The sequence below is a fragment of the Orbicella faveolata genome, unplaced genomic scaffold (genome assembly GCF_042242905.1).
Source record: "Orbicella faveolata isolate gen_17 unplaced genomic scaffold, um_ofav_v1 contig_25, whole genome shotgun sequence".
In the NCBI taxonomy this organism is placed as follows: domain Eukaryota; kingdom Metazoa; phylum Cnidaria; class Anthozoa; order Scleractinia; family Merulinidae; genus Orbicella; species Orbicella faveolata.
Window position 1 is genome coordinate 8,648,295 of NW_028301553.1, and position 16,964 is coordinate 8,665,258.

Sequence of the window (16,964 nt, forward strand, 5' to 3'; positions counted from 1 at the left end):
ATTTCAAACCTTTAAAAAGTCACCACAAAACTTTGAACCCAAACAAGGTATATCGCAAATGCCAAACCCAAAAAAGGGTTTCACACCTGTATCACTATTACACACAAGTGCCCCCTCCCCTTGAGGGCTAAACAGTCTTGTAACTGTCAGACTTGTTCTCTTGGATCAAAGATCAAAATACTGGATTATATTGTATTGGGGTACTGGGTTCATACACGCTATGAAAACTGAAGAATTCTGTGAGAAACCCAAAGGAGCGTCATAACAGCCAACACAACATGTACAAGTAAGGTGGCTCCCTAGAGTATTTATGAACACCCTCCCTATAGAGCACGAGTTAGAAAAGGAAACTTAGTTAATTTCTGTTAAAGCTTTCCCTGTGGAGATTTACCGGTATGGGCACTGTTAAAATAAGGCTATTCTTTTTGGTTGTCAAGGTTTGAATTAAGGCCATTGCCATGGCAACATCTCATCTAATGAGAGGCAGATATATTCCTCATTTTGGTATAAACTCCTTAATATTTTTTCATACTTTGCCACATCATGGAAATGATATTGCCTGACATTTTGAATTGGTAAAAAGTCAAGGTTGGTCACACAGTTTTTCCAATATTCCGTAATTTGTCATTCTTCCAAATATATTAGATTAGCTCTGACAGATTTTAGCAAAAATAGGGTATGTTATAGGAATTGTATGTGGTTACAACTGAGCCAAATTAAAAAAAAATTAACTGAAGGAAATGCGAGAAAATTCACCGTCAGTTTTGCTTTTTGTGCTCATATTGATGTCATAAAAATCAAAAAACACTTACGTGTGCGCAGATTACTTGAACTTTTGTCCTATGCGCATGTGCATTTGTAAAACTATAGGGAGCCACCTTAACAGGCATTATACACTGGAGCCTGTGTTAGTTAATCAGACACCCACATGGCCCAGGCTAGTGTTTGCCTAATATAATTGTCTACTTATAAATTCATGTTTGCTTTAAATGTGCACTTCAGAAACTGGCAAGAAAAGTTTGGAAATTACTCAATTTTGAAGGTACTCTTATGTGGTGATTGTATAATAAAAAAAATAGGACAAGTCTTGGCTTTGTCTGGCATATTTGTTTCTTTGTGGGAACATTCAAAGGCCTCTTTGTTTAAAAAAAATATAAATAAATAGAAATTATAACTTTCAGTCCTGCTTGACAGAAGAAAACTAGATTCTTCCAGGGGATGGGTATTGGCAAGAAAGGAAAGATTTACAGGACTCCAAAAACCCATGACTTTACCAAATATTGTGTAGTTCCAGAAAATATCCATACCTCCCCCACGGAAGGATTTTTTTTCCAAGACCCCTCACCCCTCTGGAAGTTCCAATTAAGCTTCATACATTTCTTTAAATTATTTAGTCTCACAGAACTCCCTCCCCCACCTCCAGGAAAGTGGTGGCGGGGGGGGAGTATGGATATTTTCTGGAAATGCACATTTGAAAAAAAAAAAGAAAGAAAGAAAAAAGAAAAAAAAAAAAGCAAAACGAAAGGACAGAAAAATCTCAAATTTTTCCACACCTAGTCCCATGACTAAACAATCATCTTCCTAGATCTGTACTTCCCTAACCAGTGGTACCTAGCCTGCATTCAGGCCAGGGTGGCTCCCCACCTCCCCTTTGTAGCTGAAGGGCCCAAATTTTTGTTTGAATCTCTATTCCCCCACCCCACCATTTTTGCTATTGCTACTATACAACAGGATTTCCAGGGAAGAACAATGAAACTTTGTTTCGTTTTGTTATTTAGGGGTGTACGCGCTATTTTTGGCTTCAGAAAAGATCATGAAAGTCATTTATCTTCCTTTGCAAGGCCTTCTTTGAAAAAGAACCCATTTCAGCCAATCACTTAGCGCAGATGTGATCACGTGATCATATACATGGCGGCCCTACCTCCCCTCGCCTCGTGCTTGTGATAGATGCTTTGGTTTGTCGTCTCATAAATAAACTGAACTCTGAGGCATTTGATAGACGAAAGGTATCTAGAGAAATGTTTATGGAGGGACAAATCTTCAAATAACGTTGCCCACCATTCGACAGCGTTTAAATTTAACGAGCAATTGACTTATGATTGCAATATTTTTGTCATTTACTTTGACGATGGCGTCGTTTCGTTGTAGGTTGTCCGCATACTGACGCGTCCTTCTGGGAAGTGATTAAAGATGTCGTTTGAAGACGGAGGAGATCTGGCATCTTTCGCCGCGATTGCAGAGTCCACGATTGCTAACAAAGAAGGTAAGCTTAGAATAGCGATAAGCCTCCGAAATTGGCTAATCGAGTAAGCAATCACTTTGTCTCGCTCGATGTCCGAGTTGGCGAGCATTTCGTCATCGCTTTTCGCGTAGGTCATCCTTACAAACACACCATTTTCTTCGCCAACGTTTACCGATGTTTGGACGCTGTGTTCTCTGCAAACCGAACGAAAAGTTTTGTTGTTTTCCGGGACCCAGGCCTTCCTCTAGAAAGCAAGTCTTTCCCAGGTCTTCAAAGGATTAAGACGTTATGGCGGTCGCCCCAGACTTCTTTCTATGATAAATATCCTTCCCCAATCTTACTCAATCCCAACAGGACGCCAGATTCTTGTATCTTCTTTGTGGAACTAATTTGCTAGTGGTAAATTTACAGTAGTTGCTCCCCGACAATGTGGAAGCAATTTCGTTGCAAATGGCGTTGTCGAAGGTTCTTTCTTTTCGTTCAGATGGTGTCACATTTACGGTTTGATTTCGACCTATTTCACGCAGTTTAAGTCATCCCTCGCACGGAAAATGGGAAACCAGAGTTGTATTGTGTTAGGCTACAAGTGCTTATGTTGTGCTTTAATTTCAAAGCAAGTTTTCAAACGTCTTTTGCTTGTAAATATAATATATGCAATAATACTGTACATTTAGCGCCATTTTTCCGAGAAAATTTGCATATTTGGCAATGGAACTGAGATACAGTTGGCATTTTGTACAAGCAAGTTCTTTGTGGTATGATGGTTGTCAGTTGTAGGGGAGCTTACAAGAAACCCAACTGGTCAATTTAGCATTCCAGCTCAAACTCTGCTGTTTTTATCTATACTTAGAAGGTCTTAGAATCACACTTTTATGTGCCAAGTTTGTGAAATTGTTTGTAAATATATGAATGAGCTAAATAAAGAATTATCTAATTATCTTGTCTAAAGAACAATTGTCTTTTTTAATGTTTCTCTAAGCCAATATCCATTCAGTTACTTCATGCTCCAAAATTAATAAATAAATAAATGATTGGTGGCTTTTCAAATCTTTCGGTCTGAACGGACTGAAGTCTTTGTTTAAAGTAAAAAGATGTAAACCTAAAGGCAAATTTAGTAAGAAGTTCGTCTTACTGGAAGAGCAGAGCAGTAGGGTTTCCCCCCAGAGCCCATTCTCCCCCCACCCCTCCCTACCAATAGCTAGGCATTTGATCATGTCTTTATCCCGGCAGTGGTGCATTTGAAGTTTTTTATCACCCTGGGAGTTGGACATTTGCCTACCTCTGGGACAACCCCAGAACATTTGACACCATTGAGGTTTTGGTCTCGCAGTTGGCAGAGAACAAAAACATCATGCTCTTTTATCAATTTCATGTCATGTTGATCACAGAGTGTAGTTTTCACTGATATGTCAATGAGGTATTGATTTTCCTTTAACACCCTGCATGACTGGCTTAAAAAAAGTTGCACCATGTTTTCATCCAATTAGAAGTAAAGCCAAATTTTAAAACCAATCGTAACTCTCTCACACACGTTTTCCCGTGCTTCCCACTTAAGCTACATGTATTTTCTTTGTTCTTTGAGTGTTGATTGGTTCATTGGGTAGTCTTATGTCCTACTTAAGTCTGGCGAGAGTGACTACTTTGGGTTTGGTTTTATAGCACTCAATTTAAAACCACTTCAAATGAAATTAACCCCATATAAGATCTGAAACTATGTTAGCTTGTGAGCAGGCTCATGTCGAAGCACAAGTGTGCATGGTGTAGCCACAAGGGTGAAATTGAGCGGTGAAGCCACAAGACCAGAAAGTGAGCCTGCTCTGATCTCTGCAAATTTTTCATTTCCATCCCGGAAACCGCAGAAATAATAAGCCAACTAATTTTTACCTGAAGTATGAACTTTGGCAGCTCAGATTTCTCGGGACAATTGTAAATCTTATTCATAACAACATGCAGGTGCAAATATCCGTTGTTGATAAAGTTTTGCCAAAGAGAAACCTTCAATGTTTATGTCTAGCAAGGACACACACTTGATTCTAAGTAATCTTGCTTTGGCAGTCTGGTCTTTGATGATGCTGGTAAATGGGCAAGTGCCTTCATGTTGTTTCATTGCCTGCTTGCAATCTGTACGTTTGTAATGTTTAACTCCTCCCATATGCAGTTGGCAACACGAGAAGTACCTCTTGATTCATCAACATGCTCTCAACTGCTATTTCCTGTTCCCTCTTACTGGAACTTTGTTAAAACATCAGTAATACGTGCACTCAACTCTTCCTCTGACTCCAAATGTGGACAACTTATTTTTTACTGTGAGAATGTGCGGTAAATTACTGAATCCATGGGGATGTAATCACTCCTCATCAAACATAATAGATTGACAGTTTTCTTGCCTTTCCTGCTTTTCGGCCAATGGTATTTCACTTCACTCAGGTGAAGCAGAAATTAAAAGATTACAGAGATCAAGGCAGGCTGCAGCTGCAGGCTGGCTCACTTTCTTGGCACCTCTTCACCAGACTCCTTCCCACCGGATCGCTTTGTTCGTCGCTGCTCGCACACGTGATGCAAAGGTGAGCCTGCTCGCAGGCTAAAACTATGTGAGATGATTAGTTTCATGAACATCTTTCACATTTTTTGTTCGTTAGTAAAAGATCATAGTACACTTATGAAGTCTAGCTGTGCATGTCAAAATAGGACATGGCTTTCATAATAAGAAAACAATAAACCAAAAGTGGCTATCGTATATCGCTGTCAAGGAAATTTTTACCCAGTTTTAAGACTGATGGAAGTATGTACTGTAAATAGAATGACATACATGTACTACAAAATGTTAGTAAACAGTCCTAAGAAAATACGCATGCTGATTGATTCAAAATCATGTTTCTATAACTTGATAGAAACACAGAACTAGCACGAGCTGGTGACGTAATGATGGCACGAGCAAGGAGAATTTACATGTTGATAATCAAAGTTAACAAGTTGTTTCCTTTTTTTGTCGCGGTGTTTTCTAAAAGAAATAGAAAACATGTTCTCCGTGTTTCTATCGAGTTGTGGAAACAGCATTTCTCATTCTCCCAAACTTCCACTCGTGTTTCTATAAGTCGATAGAAACATGTCACATGTTTGCAATTTCCTAAATGTTGGTGAATAACAGCTTTCCATATGATTTGTAACATTTTAAGCAGTGATATTTTCAGGATGAGCTTGGCATGGGGCAAGGCGTTTGCTTTTTTTTCACTCTTATCCCAGGGCAATTGACCCACTTATTTGCCTCAACCCTTGGGAATTTGCCATCTGTTTGAAAACAAATGCTAATGCCTTGGGGTTAGCCTTGAGGAATGGGCACTACTAGAGTTGACTGTTGCATTATGTCTTCCTGATATCCTGCTCCAACTGAATTGGAAGGCTTTTGCTAACCATACACTTTTCACTGTAGGAGAAAATGTTGGAGCTACCACAGAATCAGCTTCTTCTAAGAATGAAGAAGCATCAGATGTAAAGGAAGAGCAAACTGCTAATGATCTAAGCAATGAAGGCAACACAACTGGTGAACAGAGTGAAGCACCTCCAGCTGAGGCAGCAAATAGCAGTGAAGACACCACTGAAACAGACAACAATGCAGCTCAGTTGACCAGTGAGCAGCAGCGCACTTACGCTAACCTTCAGCCAATTTTCCTAGCCATGGAGATGGGACAGGAAGCTGTAAACCAAGTGCAAGAGCAGAATGAAGAAAACACTGCAGTAGAGATAGGACAACAACAAGCGGCTTACATTGCTACGACCAGTGAGCAGTTTACCCAGCCAAACCAAGGGGCTAGCGTGTTGCTTAGTAATGTCACAACTTCAGGCTCGGAACCTCCTGCTTCGTTAGCCTCAATTCTCCAAGATGTCGTATCTGGAATGCAGAGCGGTACAGGAACAGTCCCAGCAGCTATCATTACAGATCCAAACTCGGGCAGTGGCTCTTTCCTAATTGTCAATCAGAATGGTGTACCAATAGTGCGACCTGTTCTTGTTTCAAATCTCCCAGCAGGCGGGGTTGGCCAAGGAGGTGCAGTGAGTGTGTCTGCTGAAACCTTACAGGTGTTAACAGCAGGTCTTCATGCTGTTGATGATGGTTCAGCTGGGAGTGGCCAGGAAACAGTGACTGTAGATGTCAGTGCGGAGACTGAAGGTATGTTTTGCCAAATTTGTTCAGTTTGATGACCTTGGGTGTTTGCAGGTACAAGAGGCCCTTTGTAACTAAGCCATCGTGTGACCTACTTTTCATAAAATTATGGGCTATAACTCAAAGAATGCCAGAAATGGAAAAAGCATGTCGAAAATACCAAAATGGCCAAGTTTGAGGCCCCCATCATCAGAGAATGAGATTTAATGACGGTCTGAATTTTTGAAAGAATAAGAATGGATAAAGTATGGAAAAAGTTGTTGGAGAGCAACACCTTGCTCTCCAGCAACATTTTCCATACAAATCCTCTAAATTTTCCAAAAATTCAAACTGTGGTATAAACTTACTTGTTAATTCCTGGGGCTTTAAATTTGGCCATTTCGGTATTTTTGATGCGCTCTTTCCATTTCTGGCATTCTTTAAGTTATAGCCCATAATAAGAAATTTTTTTAGGAAAAATTTGGTCATGTGACCCCAGCTGCAAAGGGTGTAGTGTAGCTTGATTTACTTGTGTGTGTGTAATTCTTCTTTATCGTGTTGTTATCTTGTAGGTTCAAGTGGAGGTGGTGATTTGTCAGTGGAGGCCACTGTTGATATTGGTACAGACACTGTTGCCATGGTAGCTGGAACTCAAGCAGCTGTGGCACAACCAGGGGGTGACAATGTGGCTGAGCTGGAAGAAGGTGAAGTGGAGGCTACAGGTGCAATACAAAGTAAGTTTGACTCTGGTCCTCAATGCTGGTTGCTTCTTGTTCTCATTTTTAGGGTGCTGTTCATCTGGGAGAGTGCCAAATTATTTACAAATTAATATGAGAAGATTATAGCCTTTCTTCTCTACGCAGCATTTCATTTCACCTAAATCCTTCTTTCCATGTGGAAGAACTGTGCTGCTTGTCTCATTTGGACTTTGCTGCTGGTTTGAGAAGCAGCAAACTCCATTTAGTTGTTAACCATGTGAAAGAGAGTTTCATCACATATCTCCAAAACATGAGAGGAGAGTTGAAGATACATAAAGCTCAGAAATTTAAGGTGTCTGGAAAATGGAAATGTGGCTAGAAACAGTGTCTTCGCATTGGTTACATCTTCATCAAAACTTAAACTCATGAACTATATCATACAAATTAATGCTAATTAACAGTATACAAAGGAAGTCATGTTTGATAGTGCAAGGCTAGTAGATTTTGCAGTTGGGCTAATGGACTCTTACTTTGAACACTTGCCTGATAGCAATGTGAAGTTTCTAAGGAAATTTCTTTACTAGGAAATTCAAATTATGGAAGTACTGTCGGTACACATCATCATCATCTATCCTATCTGTGCCTAGGTGGCACATAGGGCTTCGGTCAGTACACATACAAGAGATAATTATTCTTATTCTTATTCTTATTCTTATTCTTCTTATTCTTATTCTTATTCTTATTCTTATTCTTATTCTTATTCTTATTCTTATTCTTATTCTTATTCTTATTCTTATTCTTACCATTACCATTACCATTACCATTACCATTATCATTACCATTATTATTATTATTATTTTTGGAGGGGAAGGGGCCTAGTGAGAATGACTTTTAGGCTAGCACATCATACATGTAGTAACAGCTTGCCTGAAAAAACCCAAAAAGCCCTACGTTTTCTTTGCACCCAATTGAAGATCAGATATCCAAAGTACCATCACAGTTATGATCTCCAACTTGCTGAATTACCTTGCCTGTTTTTTTACTCAGCATAGTAACAAAAACATTGCAATGCTTGCGTTCAAATTAGCTCTGTAGATGTTACATAAATAGTAACAATGCCCAATGGTTTTCATTGACTACAGAGCCCATCACTGTCAGGAACCCTACTGGAAAAAGGAAGTTAAGTGATGGTCCTAGGGTGTGTGAACAGTGCAACAAAAGCTTCAAGTACCCATCAGATCTGAAGAAACATTTACAGATCCACACAGGTCAGTGTAAAAAAGTACAATGGGAAATATTTCCAGTATCTATACATTTAAAAAATGTTTCAAGTGTCTGTCTTAGTCAATTACCGCCACTCTTTAGGTTTACCTGGCTGAAACTGAGAATTCTGGCCTGAAGAAGGCTGTAAAATCAGTCCTCTAAAATTTTTGTCAAGGTGTCAGTGAAGAGTTTATAAGTTCAGATACAAAAAGAAAATATTAGGTTCTTTACATTCACACATGAATGTGGTATTCACATTTCACAACCTCCAAACAAGGGAAGACTATCTAAGTTATGGTCCTTTCCACACACAAACATTCAAATGCTACATTTTAAGCTTCTAGCATTTGTGAAGGAACCTCTTTTAGGGTATAAATGATTCCAGCCTAGTATAAAATATTCAAGCACTTTCTAACCTCTAGTAAGTGTACACTTACCATTAAGGAACAATGATTTATGGCCTTTTTACCACACACAAAATACTACACCAGTGATCTCCGGTAAGTGTTGACCCATTATAAAGGTAAAAGGTAAAGTCTGCATATGAGCCAAGTGGCCCATCAGGCCAGAGCTTATCCCGGTTTCTGTAGCACAAAGCGACTAGAGTATTTCTACTTCCCCCTGAATGGGATGCTAGTCCATCGCAGGGGTACCCCTGGCATTAAGTTCGCCAGTACCCATTTATACACCTGGGTGGAGAGGGGCTCTGTGAGAGTAAAGTGTCTTGCCCGAGAACACAACACAATGTCCCCGGCCAAGACCGCTCGATCCAGAGTTGAGTAAACTAACCATGAGGCCACCGCGCCTCCACGAAAGGGACATTGGTTTATTTCCCTCTGGCTACTTACTGCTTTTGTGACCTCCACTACGGGACACCTCCCACAAAGGGACATAAATTTTTGGGCCTCTAGTCACACACAAACACTATATTTGTGCCCTCCAGTGCGTGCTGACCTCCTCAAAAGGGACATTGTTTTATTTTCCTCTGGCCGGATGTACTTCTTTTGTGACCTCCACTGGGAGACATCTTCCACAAAGGGAAATTAATTTTTGACCCTTTGTCCACACTCAAATTCTACGCTTGTGATCAGTACTCTTGTCAAAAGTGCCTCATATTGGGAGATTCAAGTGTGATATTCTTGCACCACTTGTTGTAGATATCAAGAAGTTCAAGTGTGAAGACTGTGGCAGATTCTTCCGCCGGCTTCATCAACTGAATGTACATCAAAGGATCCATTCTGGTGAAAAGCCTTATGTCTGCAACAGGTGTGGTCTTTTATGCTATTTTAATTAATATTTGCAATTTAATTAACAATCACACGCTTGCCAAAAGATATCTAATCGACTTCCAGTGAGTTGATACCGTGCTGCCAAATAACACTATCATGATCGTAGGGTCACAAACTACTGCAACAGTGGAGCATTGAAATGGATATTTTTAAAAAAATCCTTTCTAACAATAACATGTAAAGTTCTTTAGTGTGAACACTGAGGTGTATGTCCTCTACAGTAACCCCCAGTTATTACGGCATACTCGAATTTTCAAATCTACTTATAAACTAGAGTGAACTTATAAACTCCATGTCTGGAGAGAACAATAAGGGCACCAAAAATCCATAGCAAGTAAACCTACTTTGTAACACTCGTGCTTGTTTTGTTCTCAACGCAATCTTTGCGCGCCAAAAATGCGGGAGAGCTTGTTATGCAGGACATGCGGGCTATGGAACAAGATGAGAACAAACCGTTAACTCAAATCGTGAGTGCTAGATTTTAACCCGAATCACTGTTATGAGAGGAACTTCCCTAAACAACCTTCCATGGTGGTACTGAAATTCATCTGCAAACTTGCAGATCACATTTATTTTGTTTTGTGTTTTTGCGTTGTTTTTTTAACAACAGAACACCGAACAATCTAGCTGATTGTTGTCTGGGCGAAATACAGTTGTAGTCTTGTGAGGTGCTGTTTTCGAATTTCTTTAATGCCGTCACTTTGCGGTTTTCTCAAATTTACCGCTTAGACATGGAGTGAATATGTTTCTAATAGAGGAAAAATGCGATAGCCACTTAATTGAATTACTTCAGTGACCCGGCAGTTATCGGGCGCGAAAACCTGCAGACATCTCAAGGGTCTCATGCGCTCTTGTCCCACCCATAGAGCCCTTCTGTCTCGATACATGTCTCATTCTGGATAAGTTCAATTAACTTTATGTGTAATCGGGCGAAAAGTCTTTCAACTTAATGCTTGAAAGCAGGGGCGTCCGTATTTCCTTTCGCAATTTTTTGTTGTTTATGACCGGAAACACTCAAATGTCTTAAATGTCTTAAATGTGGCTGACTTGCATGCAAACACTGGTAAACAGTTTTATCTTTGTTAAAGATTCTTTTTTTAAAAAGATAACTTCAAACGTTGCTCTTTATCTCGTCGCTTTGGCGTAGGTTTTTAATAAAGGGATATTCCACAGGCTTATCTTATCGACAGCCTTGAAAATATCGTCGTACATCGCGTGCCCAGGGAATTTCAACTTCTAATCCGGTGTTCAGTTGATACGTACGTGAAATAATTCTTGATTTACGACCCGGGAGTCCGGTATGATTTAAAATGTAATTTGGCCAACCATCAGTCTTCTGTAATGATAATCGGGGATAATACTTTAAGTGTGAAAACCGCGACTTGCAAAAATTTCCGGTAGTGTTTTTTTTCTTGTGATACAACTTTGTCTATCGAACTTTGACAAAAACCAAACGAGAATGTACATGTATAAACCCTTTTATTCCTGACAGTGACAAAATGTTTTTATTTATGTATTTGTTTATTTATTTTTAAAACTCTAGATCTCGTTTTGTAAGATTTGAGGGAAAAAAAGAAACATGTAAAAGCAGCGCTCGACAGCTTTTATTTGAATGGTTACACACCAGGGTTTCATTCACTGACTCAAAAGTTAGAACAACACCTTGAACAGCATAATAAACAGTAAATGCACATGATTCACCCTAAGGCTTCACACAGGGTTAAAATTTAGAGCTACGCGGTATAGACTTGGCGGAACAAGTTAAAGATGTGAAAAGCACTGCACATCTATTCCATTCTAAGAGATTGTTACCATTTTCATCGACCGTCTGTTACGAGAACCCGGAGATACTTATAGGGCGCGTTCCTTTGGGGTGATCTGGATCAGGATCAGTGATCCAAGATCACTCGGATCATGGGGCATCAAAGGAGCCGATGAATCCGTAACCAGAGCGGATTCACCGGTTGCTTTGATGCACCATGATCCGAGTGATCTTGGATCACTGATCCTGATCCAGATCACCCCAAAGAAACGCACCCTTAGTTCTTCGCAATGGAGAGAGTCCTGTCAACGGCCTCTCCTTTTCTCAAGCTCGGGGAATGGAAATGAAGGAGGATGGAAAGCTAAAGATCCTGGGTACGAGTTTCTGATTGGTTGTTACAGGCCTTTCAATTTTCGTGATAATTGATGACACTTTGTTGATCAAAGTCAAAGTCTGGAGAGCAGTGATGGCGCAGTGGTGAGAGCGCTCGCCTCCCACCGTGCAATGTGGCCCGGGTTCGATTCCGGCCCGGTGGGCTGAGCTCGTTTTTGCATCTCGCCTTGCTCTGAGGATTTTTCTCCAGGTTATCCGGTTTTCCTCCCTCCGCAAAAACCAACACTGTAAGGATATAGGACTCACATGAAAACCAGCTAAGGCTGATGTGGCTTCCTCTCTAAATATTGTAAATTTATCAAGATAGAGATGTTTACTCTGGCTATTTCCATATAAAAAAGACGGGTGTGCTCCTCGTAGCGTTTAGTGGTTAAAAAAAAACGGTTTTGGTATCTCTTACTGTTGGGGTGCTCAGCCTCAAACAGTCCACAGCAAGAGCTTTCTCGGTACCTTATAGGGTATTGAGCCGAAGAAATGTGTCAGGTGATATTTGACAATCAACTTATTGCTAATTTTGTCTCATTCACCATCGTCTTTAAACAAATTGCTGTTAAATATTATGAAAGTGTCAGTTAATGTGTTGTTTTAGTATTAGTACCTGTTATGAGGTGAAAAAATTTCAAGCCACGCCCATAAAACACGATCCTGGTACCTCTGATGGGTTCTTTTCAAATTTCCGACGAGCACCCCCCGTCCTTTTTATATCGGAGCTCTCCCCCCCCCCCCCTCGGGGGAGGCTATTACCTACGATGTTTGTTCACCAGTGTTTTTTTTTTTCTTTTTTACTTGTCTAGGTGTGGCATGGCGTTCCGGCACGACTCCACAGTCACCATGCATATCAGGACTCGCCATGATCACCTGCGGCCGTTCAAGTGTGATGAGTGCGGCAGTCTGTTTGGACGACTCTCTCACCTTAAGAAACACATCCGTAAAGTGTGCGGTGACAACAAGAACAAAGAAAAGCCCATTGCACAGTGTCGCTTCTGCGACGTGACCTTCCCGACCAAGGGAGACCTGCGCAAACACTTGCTGAACTGCGAGAAGAAAGGTAGGGATCACTCTGCTTTAAAGAATTAATTGTTTCTCTTGTATTTCTCAAACTAGTTAATAATTCATCGCGTTTAATAAAAGAAAATCATGACAATGATAATGTTTGAAAATCTGATCTTTATTAGCGTAGATTTTTACGATTATATTTCTCCGTTTTCTCCTTAGATTCAGATTCGTTTGAGAACATATATCAAACACTCAGTATTTGATAGTATTTCTAAACACCTCGAAGATCAACAAAAATACTGCGCTACGCGTCGTACTTTCCACTCTTTTCTTGGTGTTGGAAATCTGGTCAAACACGATCTTTCGTGTTTGATATATTACGTGATGATAAATCGCGCTGTTGATTTGTGCAGAGTATATTTGAGACCTGTGTCGCAATTGAAAATCATTTGAGTCGTGGACTTTCAGAGATGGTTTACTCCTGCTAAATGTTCACACAGCTTTCTTGCTGTTCGAGTAAATAAATCAATAAAGTAATTGTGATGACTATTTACTCTTTCCTCGTAATTCGCTTTTTATGTTTCCAGGGATATTCACGTAACATTGATGTTGTGTAGCATTGACATGTAACATTGATTGACGAAGTTTTTCGCATTTTCCTGCACAGCTAATGGACGTGTAAAAAGTCAAAGAATTCGTAGCTTTATCTTAATAGCTTTTGTTGTTATTTGCTCCTTAGAGGCCAAAGTGAAAGCTAAAGAAGTCACTCTGCACATCTGTGAAACCTGCAACAAGGAGTTTGCCAGCCCTTACAACCTTCGCCGGCACCAACTGACGCACACAGATGAGAAACCTTACCAGTGTGACGTCTGCAACAGGCAGTTCAAAGAGAAATCCTCGCTCACCAAGCACATCAAACGCAAACACACCGGAGTGGACCAAGGCAGTCAGACTGACGAGACTGGAGAGCAGGAAGACGGCTACGTCAACGTTGACGTCATAGCCGAGTCTGCAGCAGCCAGCGGTGTTACCATGGAAACAGAGGAGACCGTGGAGGCGGGTATTGCGGCTGAAAGCGTCGAAGGGACCTCAACCGTTGATGCCAGTTCGTTGATATCGGGAGAAGACGCCCAGGGCGGTGGACAGCAAGTCACGGAGGTGGTGCAGGCGAGCGGCGAGGTAGAGATGGCGACGGTGGAGCTCAGCCTTGCCAATGCTGCCGCGGGTTCAGCTCATTCCCACGACTCCGCTCTGCAGGCCGCTGTGGAAGCCCTGGTCTCCGCCAGCCAGCATCAGATGGGGGTTACCCAGGAAGCCATGGAGGAGGACTCTTCCTCGGGCAAGGAGATCTTCGAGGGCGTCACTTCCCAGGATGCCGAGGGTGCTGCGGCGCTAATGGCGGTCTATGTACCGGAAGTGAAGCAGGCGGAAGTCAATTTGGAGCTGGTAAACGTGGATGGGTCCAAGGTGGAGTTCGTGGAGGCCACCGAAGAAGGAGATCAGGAGATGGTCGATGAAGAAGTTGACGAAGAGGAAAGTTAACTGTCCGAACAGAACTCTTTAGTGTTATCTTCCTATAGCGAGATTACACGCGTGTGAAGTATTCTTGAGTTAATATCAGGACTTGTAAAATGTAAATTTAGTTGATGAACATCGAAATGGCGTCCTTTTCCACAAGGCTTTTGACCACAGCCGTGAAACCAAACCAGTGTCACCTTTCGATGAACATCCCAGTTAAGCCTCAGTCATGCAGTAATCAACCATACGTAGCGTTAGATAAGTAGTGTTATTTTATAGTGTGAAGACCATCTTTTACTTGTAGATTTTATACTTAGTTTACTTAATCCTGCGTCCAGCGGGACATAAGTCAACTAACTGTAGATTGTATTCTTGCATATATCTAAACAGTGAAACGTGAGTGGACATTATCAATAACCCCTCCCCCACCCCCACCCCCCCCCCCCCCTGGATTAGTAATTAATCTCGTGATTTGTTTTAAGTTGTTTTTTTGGACTAACCTCGTCGGAAGTTGACAGGGAGCCCAAAGCGAGCGTTTAGATCTTGTTACAAACGTAGTGTTAAATCACTGTGCGGACTGGAAACCAAAGAGTTGTGGTTTGACTTTGTAGAGTAAAACTCAAAAAATGACAGGAACCATTTAGGAAGCGGGGATGAGAAATGATAACGAGCATGAAAATGGAATAAGCTTAGAAGAACGTTGAGGTTTACATGTTAAAGGAGCTACGTCATGGTTTGCACATCTAGAAGAGTCCTTCGTTTGTTATCCGTGTTAATCTTCTCCATCCCTAGCCATCCTTGTTCCTTTGTGGTTTATTATTATCTCTTTGGTCTTTTTCTATCTTAGAGGTATTTCAGTACGTGGCCAAAATAACCCAAACTACCATGACTGAACTCATTTAAGATTTGGTGCAGATTCCTGCGAACATTCTATAAATAACCTGTTGGAAGATATTTTCAACATTAAGCTCTAGTTTAGAAAATTTTTAGTTCAGAGAACATTTGTGCCTTCATTTGAGTGTTAGCAGAGCAAATTCTACTAATCGGAGTCAAACGTAGATGAAAGAAGTTAAGAACGGACACAGCATTACATGACATTTAAAAATTATATTTCTTGGCGTATGAAACGTTAACTGATATTTTTTATTTCAGTTGGAAATTGTGTGTAAGTAGACCAATGTAATGATCTGTTGTACGTTATAGATTATTTTATTCGGTCATTGTGTATCATTTATCAACAACTTGTTGCATTAAGTAATAGTAAAGTTTGAAGTAGATTTAACTGTGTTTAAAATAAACTGAGACCGGGAAAATACGACTTAGTGAAAGAAACGATTGGGCTTGAAAGGGGAGTATTTTACCAGGTTTGGGTGGAGAAGTCAGGGGTCAGTTTTTTTTAGGGGGAGGGGCGCGTGGATAACGTCCCATCGACTTGCCCATATCATCTTGCAATGTTCAACACATTCTCATTATGGACGTCAAGATTGATTAGGATAGAGACCTTACATAAAACAATACGTCAACGGCAACGAGAAAATCGCCAAACAAAAGGTTTAATGAGCACAACAGTGGTTCTGCACGTGCGTTTTGAATCTTGGTACATTTCTTACCCGTCATCTGCAACACAAGGACGTGAAATGACCAGCCATTTTTCACAAGGTGGCGTCCTCGGCGTCGCCGTCGTTATTGCTAAAACTCCCTAACAACGCAAAATGACGAATGTCCAATATTTTGGAGAATGTGAATCACTGAGGCCCCGTACACACCACGCCGGAGAAATTTGAAAACGGAGGATTCACCCTGAAAACGCATCAAATGTTTTCCGCCCACACTACGCCGGAGGAATTTAAAACGCTACAGTCACCGGTCATTTTGGATGTATGTTTGAAGAAAACTCAGGCAGGAAAATTGCATGATTATCGTGAAGTCACTGTTTTCAAAATGTTTTCTGTCCACACGATTGTTGCGTTTTCAAATTTCTCCGGCGTAGTGTGGACGGAAAACATTTGATGCGTTTTCAGAGTGAAAACGCCGTTTTCAAATTTCTCCGGCATAGTGTGGACGGGACGGAAGGCATTTGTAGCGTATTTTTATACCGACAGACACACGGAACTGCGAAATTTCAAAGTAAAATATAAATGCATTTTCTAATAGGCGTCACCTCTCGCTGTCGCAGTCGTATACGAGTAACGTTCATAAACTTATCAACGCAATCAAAGCCCACCAATCAAGAACATAGGCAAGTCATAACATAGCACATGGAAGGTACTGAATAAACACTACTTGAACATGTTTTAGTCTGATTCTTTCGCCTTTCACCTCGGATAATGCATTTCTAGCTTTTTACTGATTGGTTTTCTGGATCTCGGTAATCAACCATTATGCCTATGTTCGACTGTTATGATCTGTTATGTGGGCGTGAGTTCGGCATTTCAAGGGTCGCTAAACTTATAAAAATGTTTCGGCCGAAAGCAAAGGAGCTGATAAAATTTTCTCCTGCAGAGAAGCAGTAACTACAAAAGAATGCCGCAATTAACTCAACTAATAAGTAAAGCCTAATACGAAAAATTTAATTGAGAAGGGTTTGCAACAAAGCTTGCAACAAAAGCGACTGAATGAAGAAGAAAAGCAGTAAACAATTTCCCGTAGAAGATGCAAAAAC

General features: G+C 40.8%; 1 protein-coding gene across 1 annotated transcript; it reads left to right on the top strand.

Annotated features, from left to right (window-relative positions):
* Positions 1 to 1,888: 1,888 nt before the first annotated feature.
* On the top strand, positions 1,889 to 15,617 carry LOC110050298 (uncharacterized). Its single transcript, XM_020756211.2, has 8 exons — positions 1,889 to 2,006; positions 2,149 to 2,263; positions 5,673 to 6,410; positions 6,956 to 7,117; positions 8,224 to 8,349; positions 9,502 to 9,610; positions 12,583 to 12,836; positions 13,524 to 15,617. The coding sequence occupies exons 2-8, from the start codon at positions 2,191 to 2,193 to the stop codon at positions 14,324 to 14,326; spliced, it is 2,265 nt and encodes a 754-aa protein (XP_020611870.1). The 5' UTR covers positions 1,889 to 2,006; positions 2,149 to 2,190; the 3' UTR covers positions 14,327 to 15,617.
* The last annotated feature ends 1,347 nt before the right edge of the window (positions 15,618 to 16,964 follow it).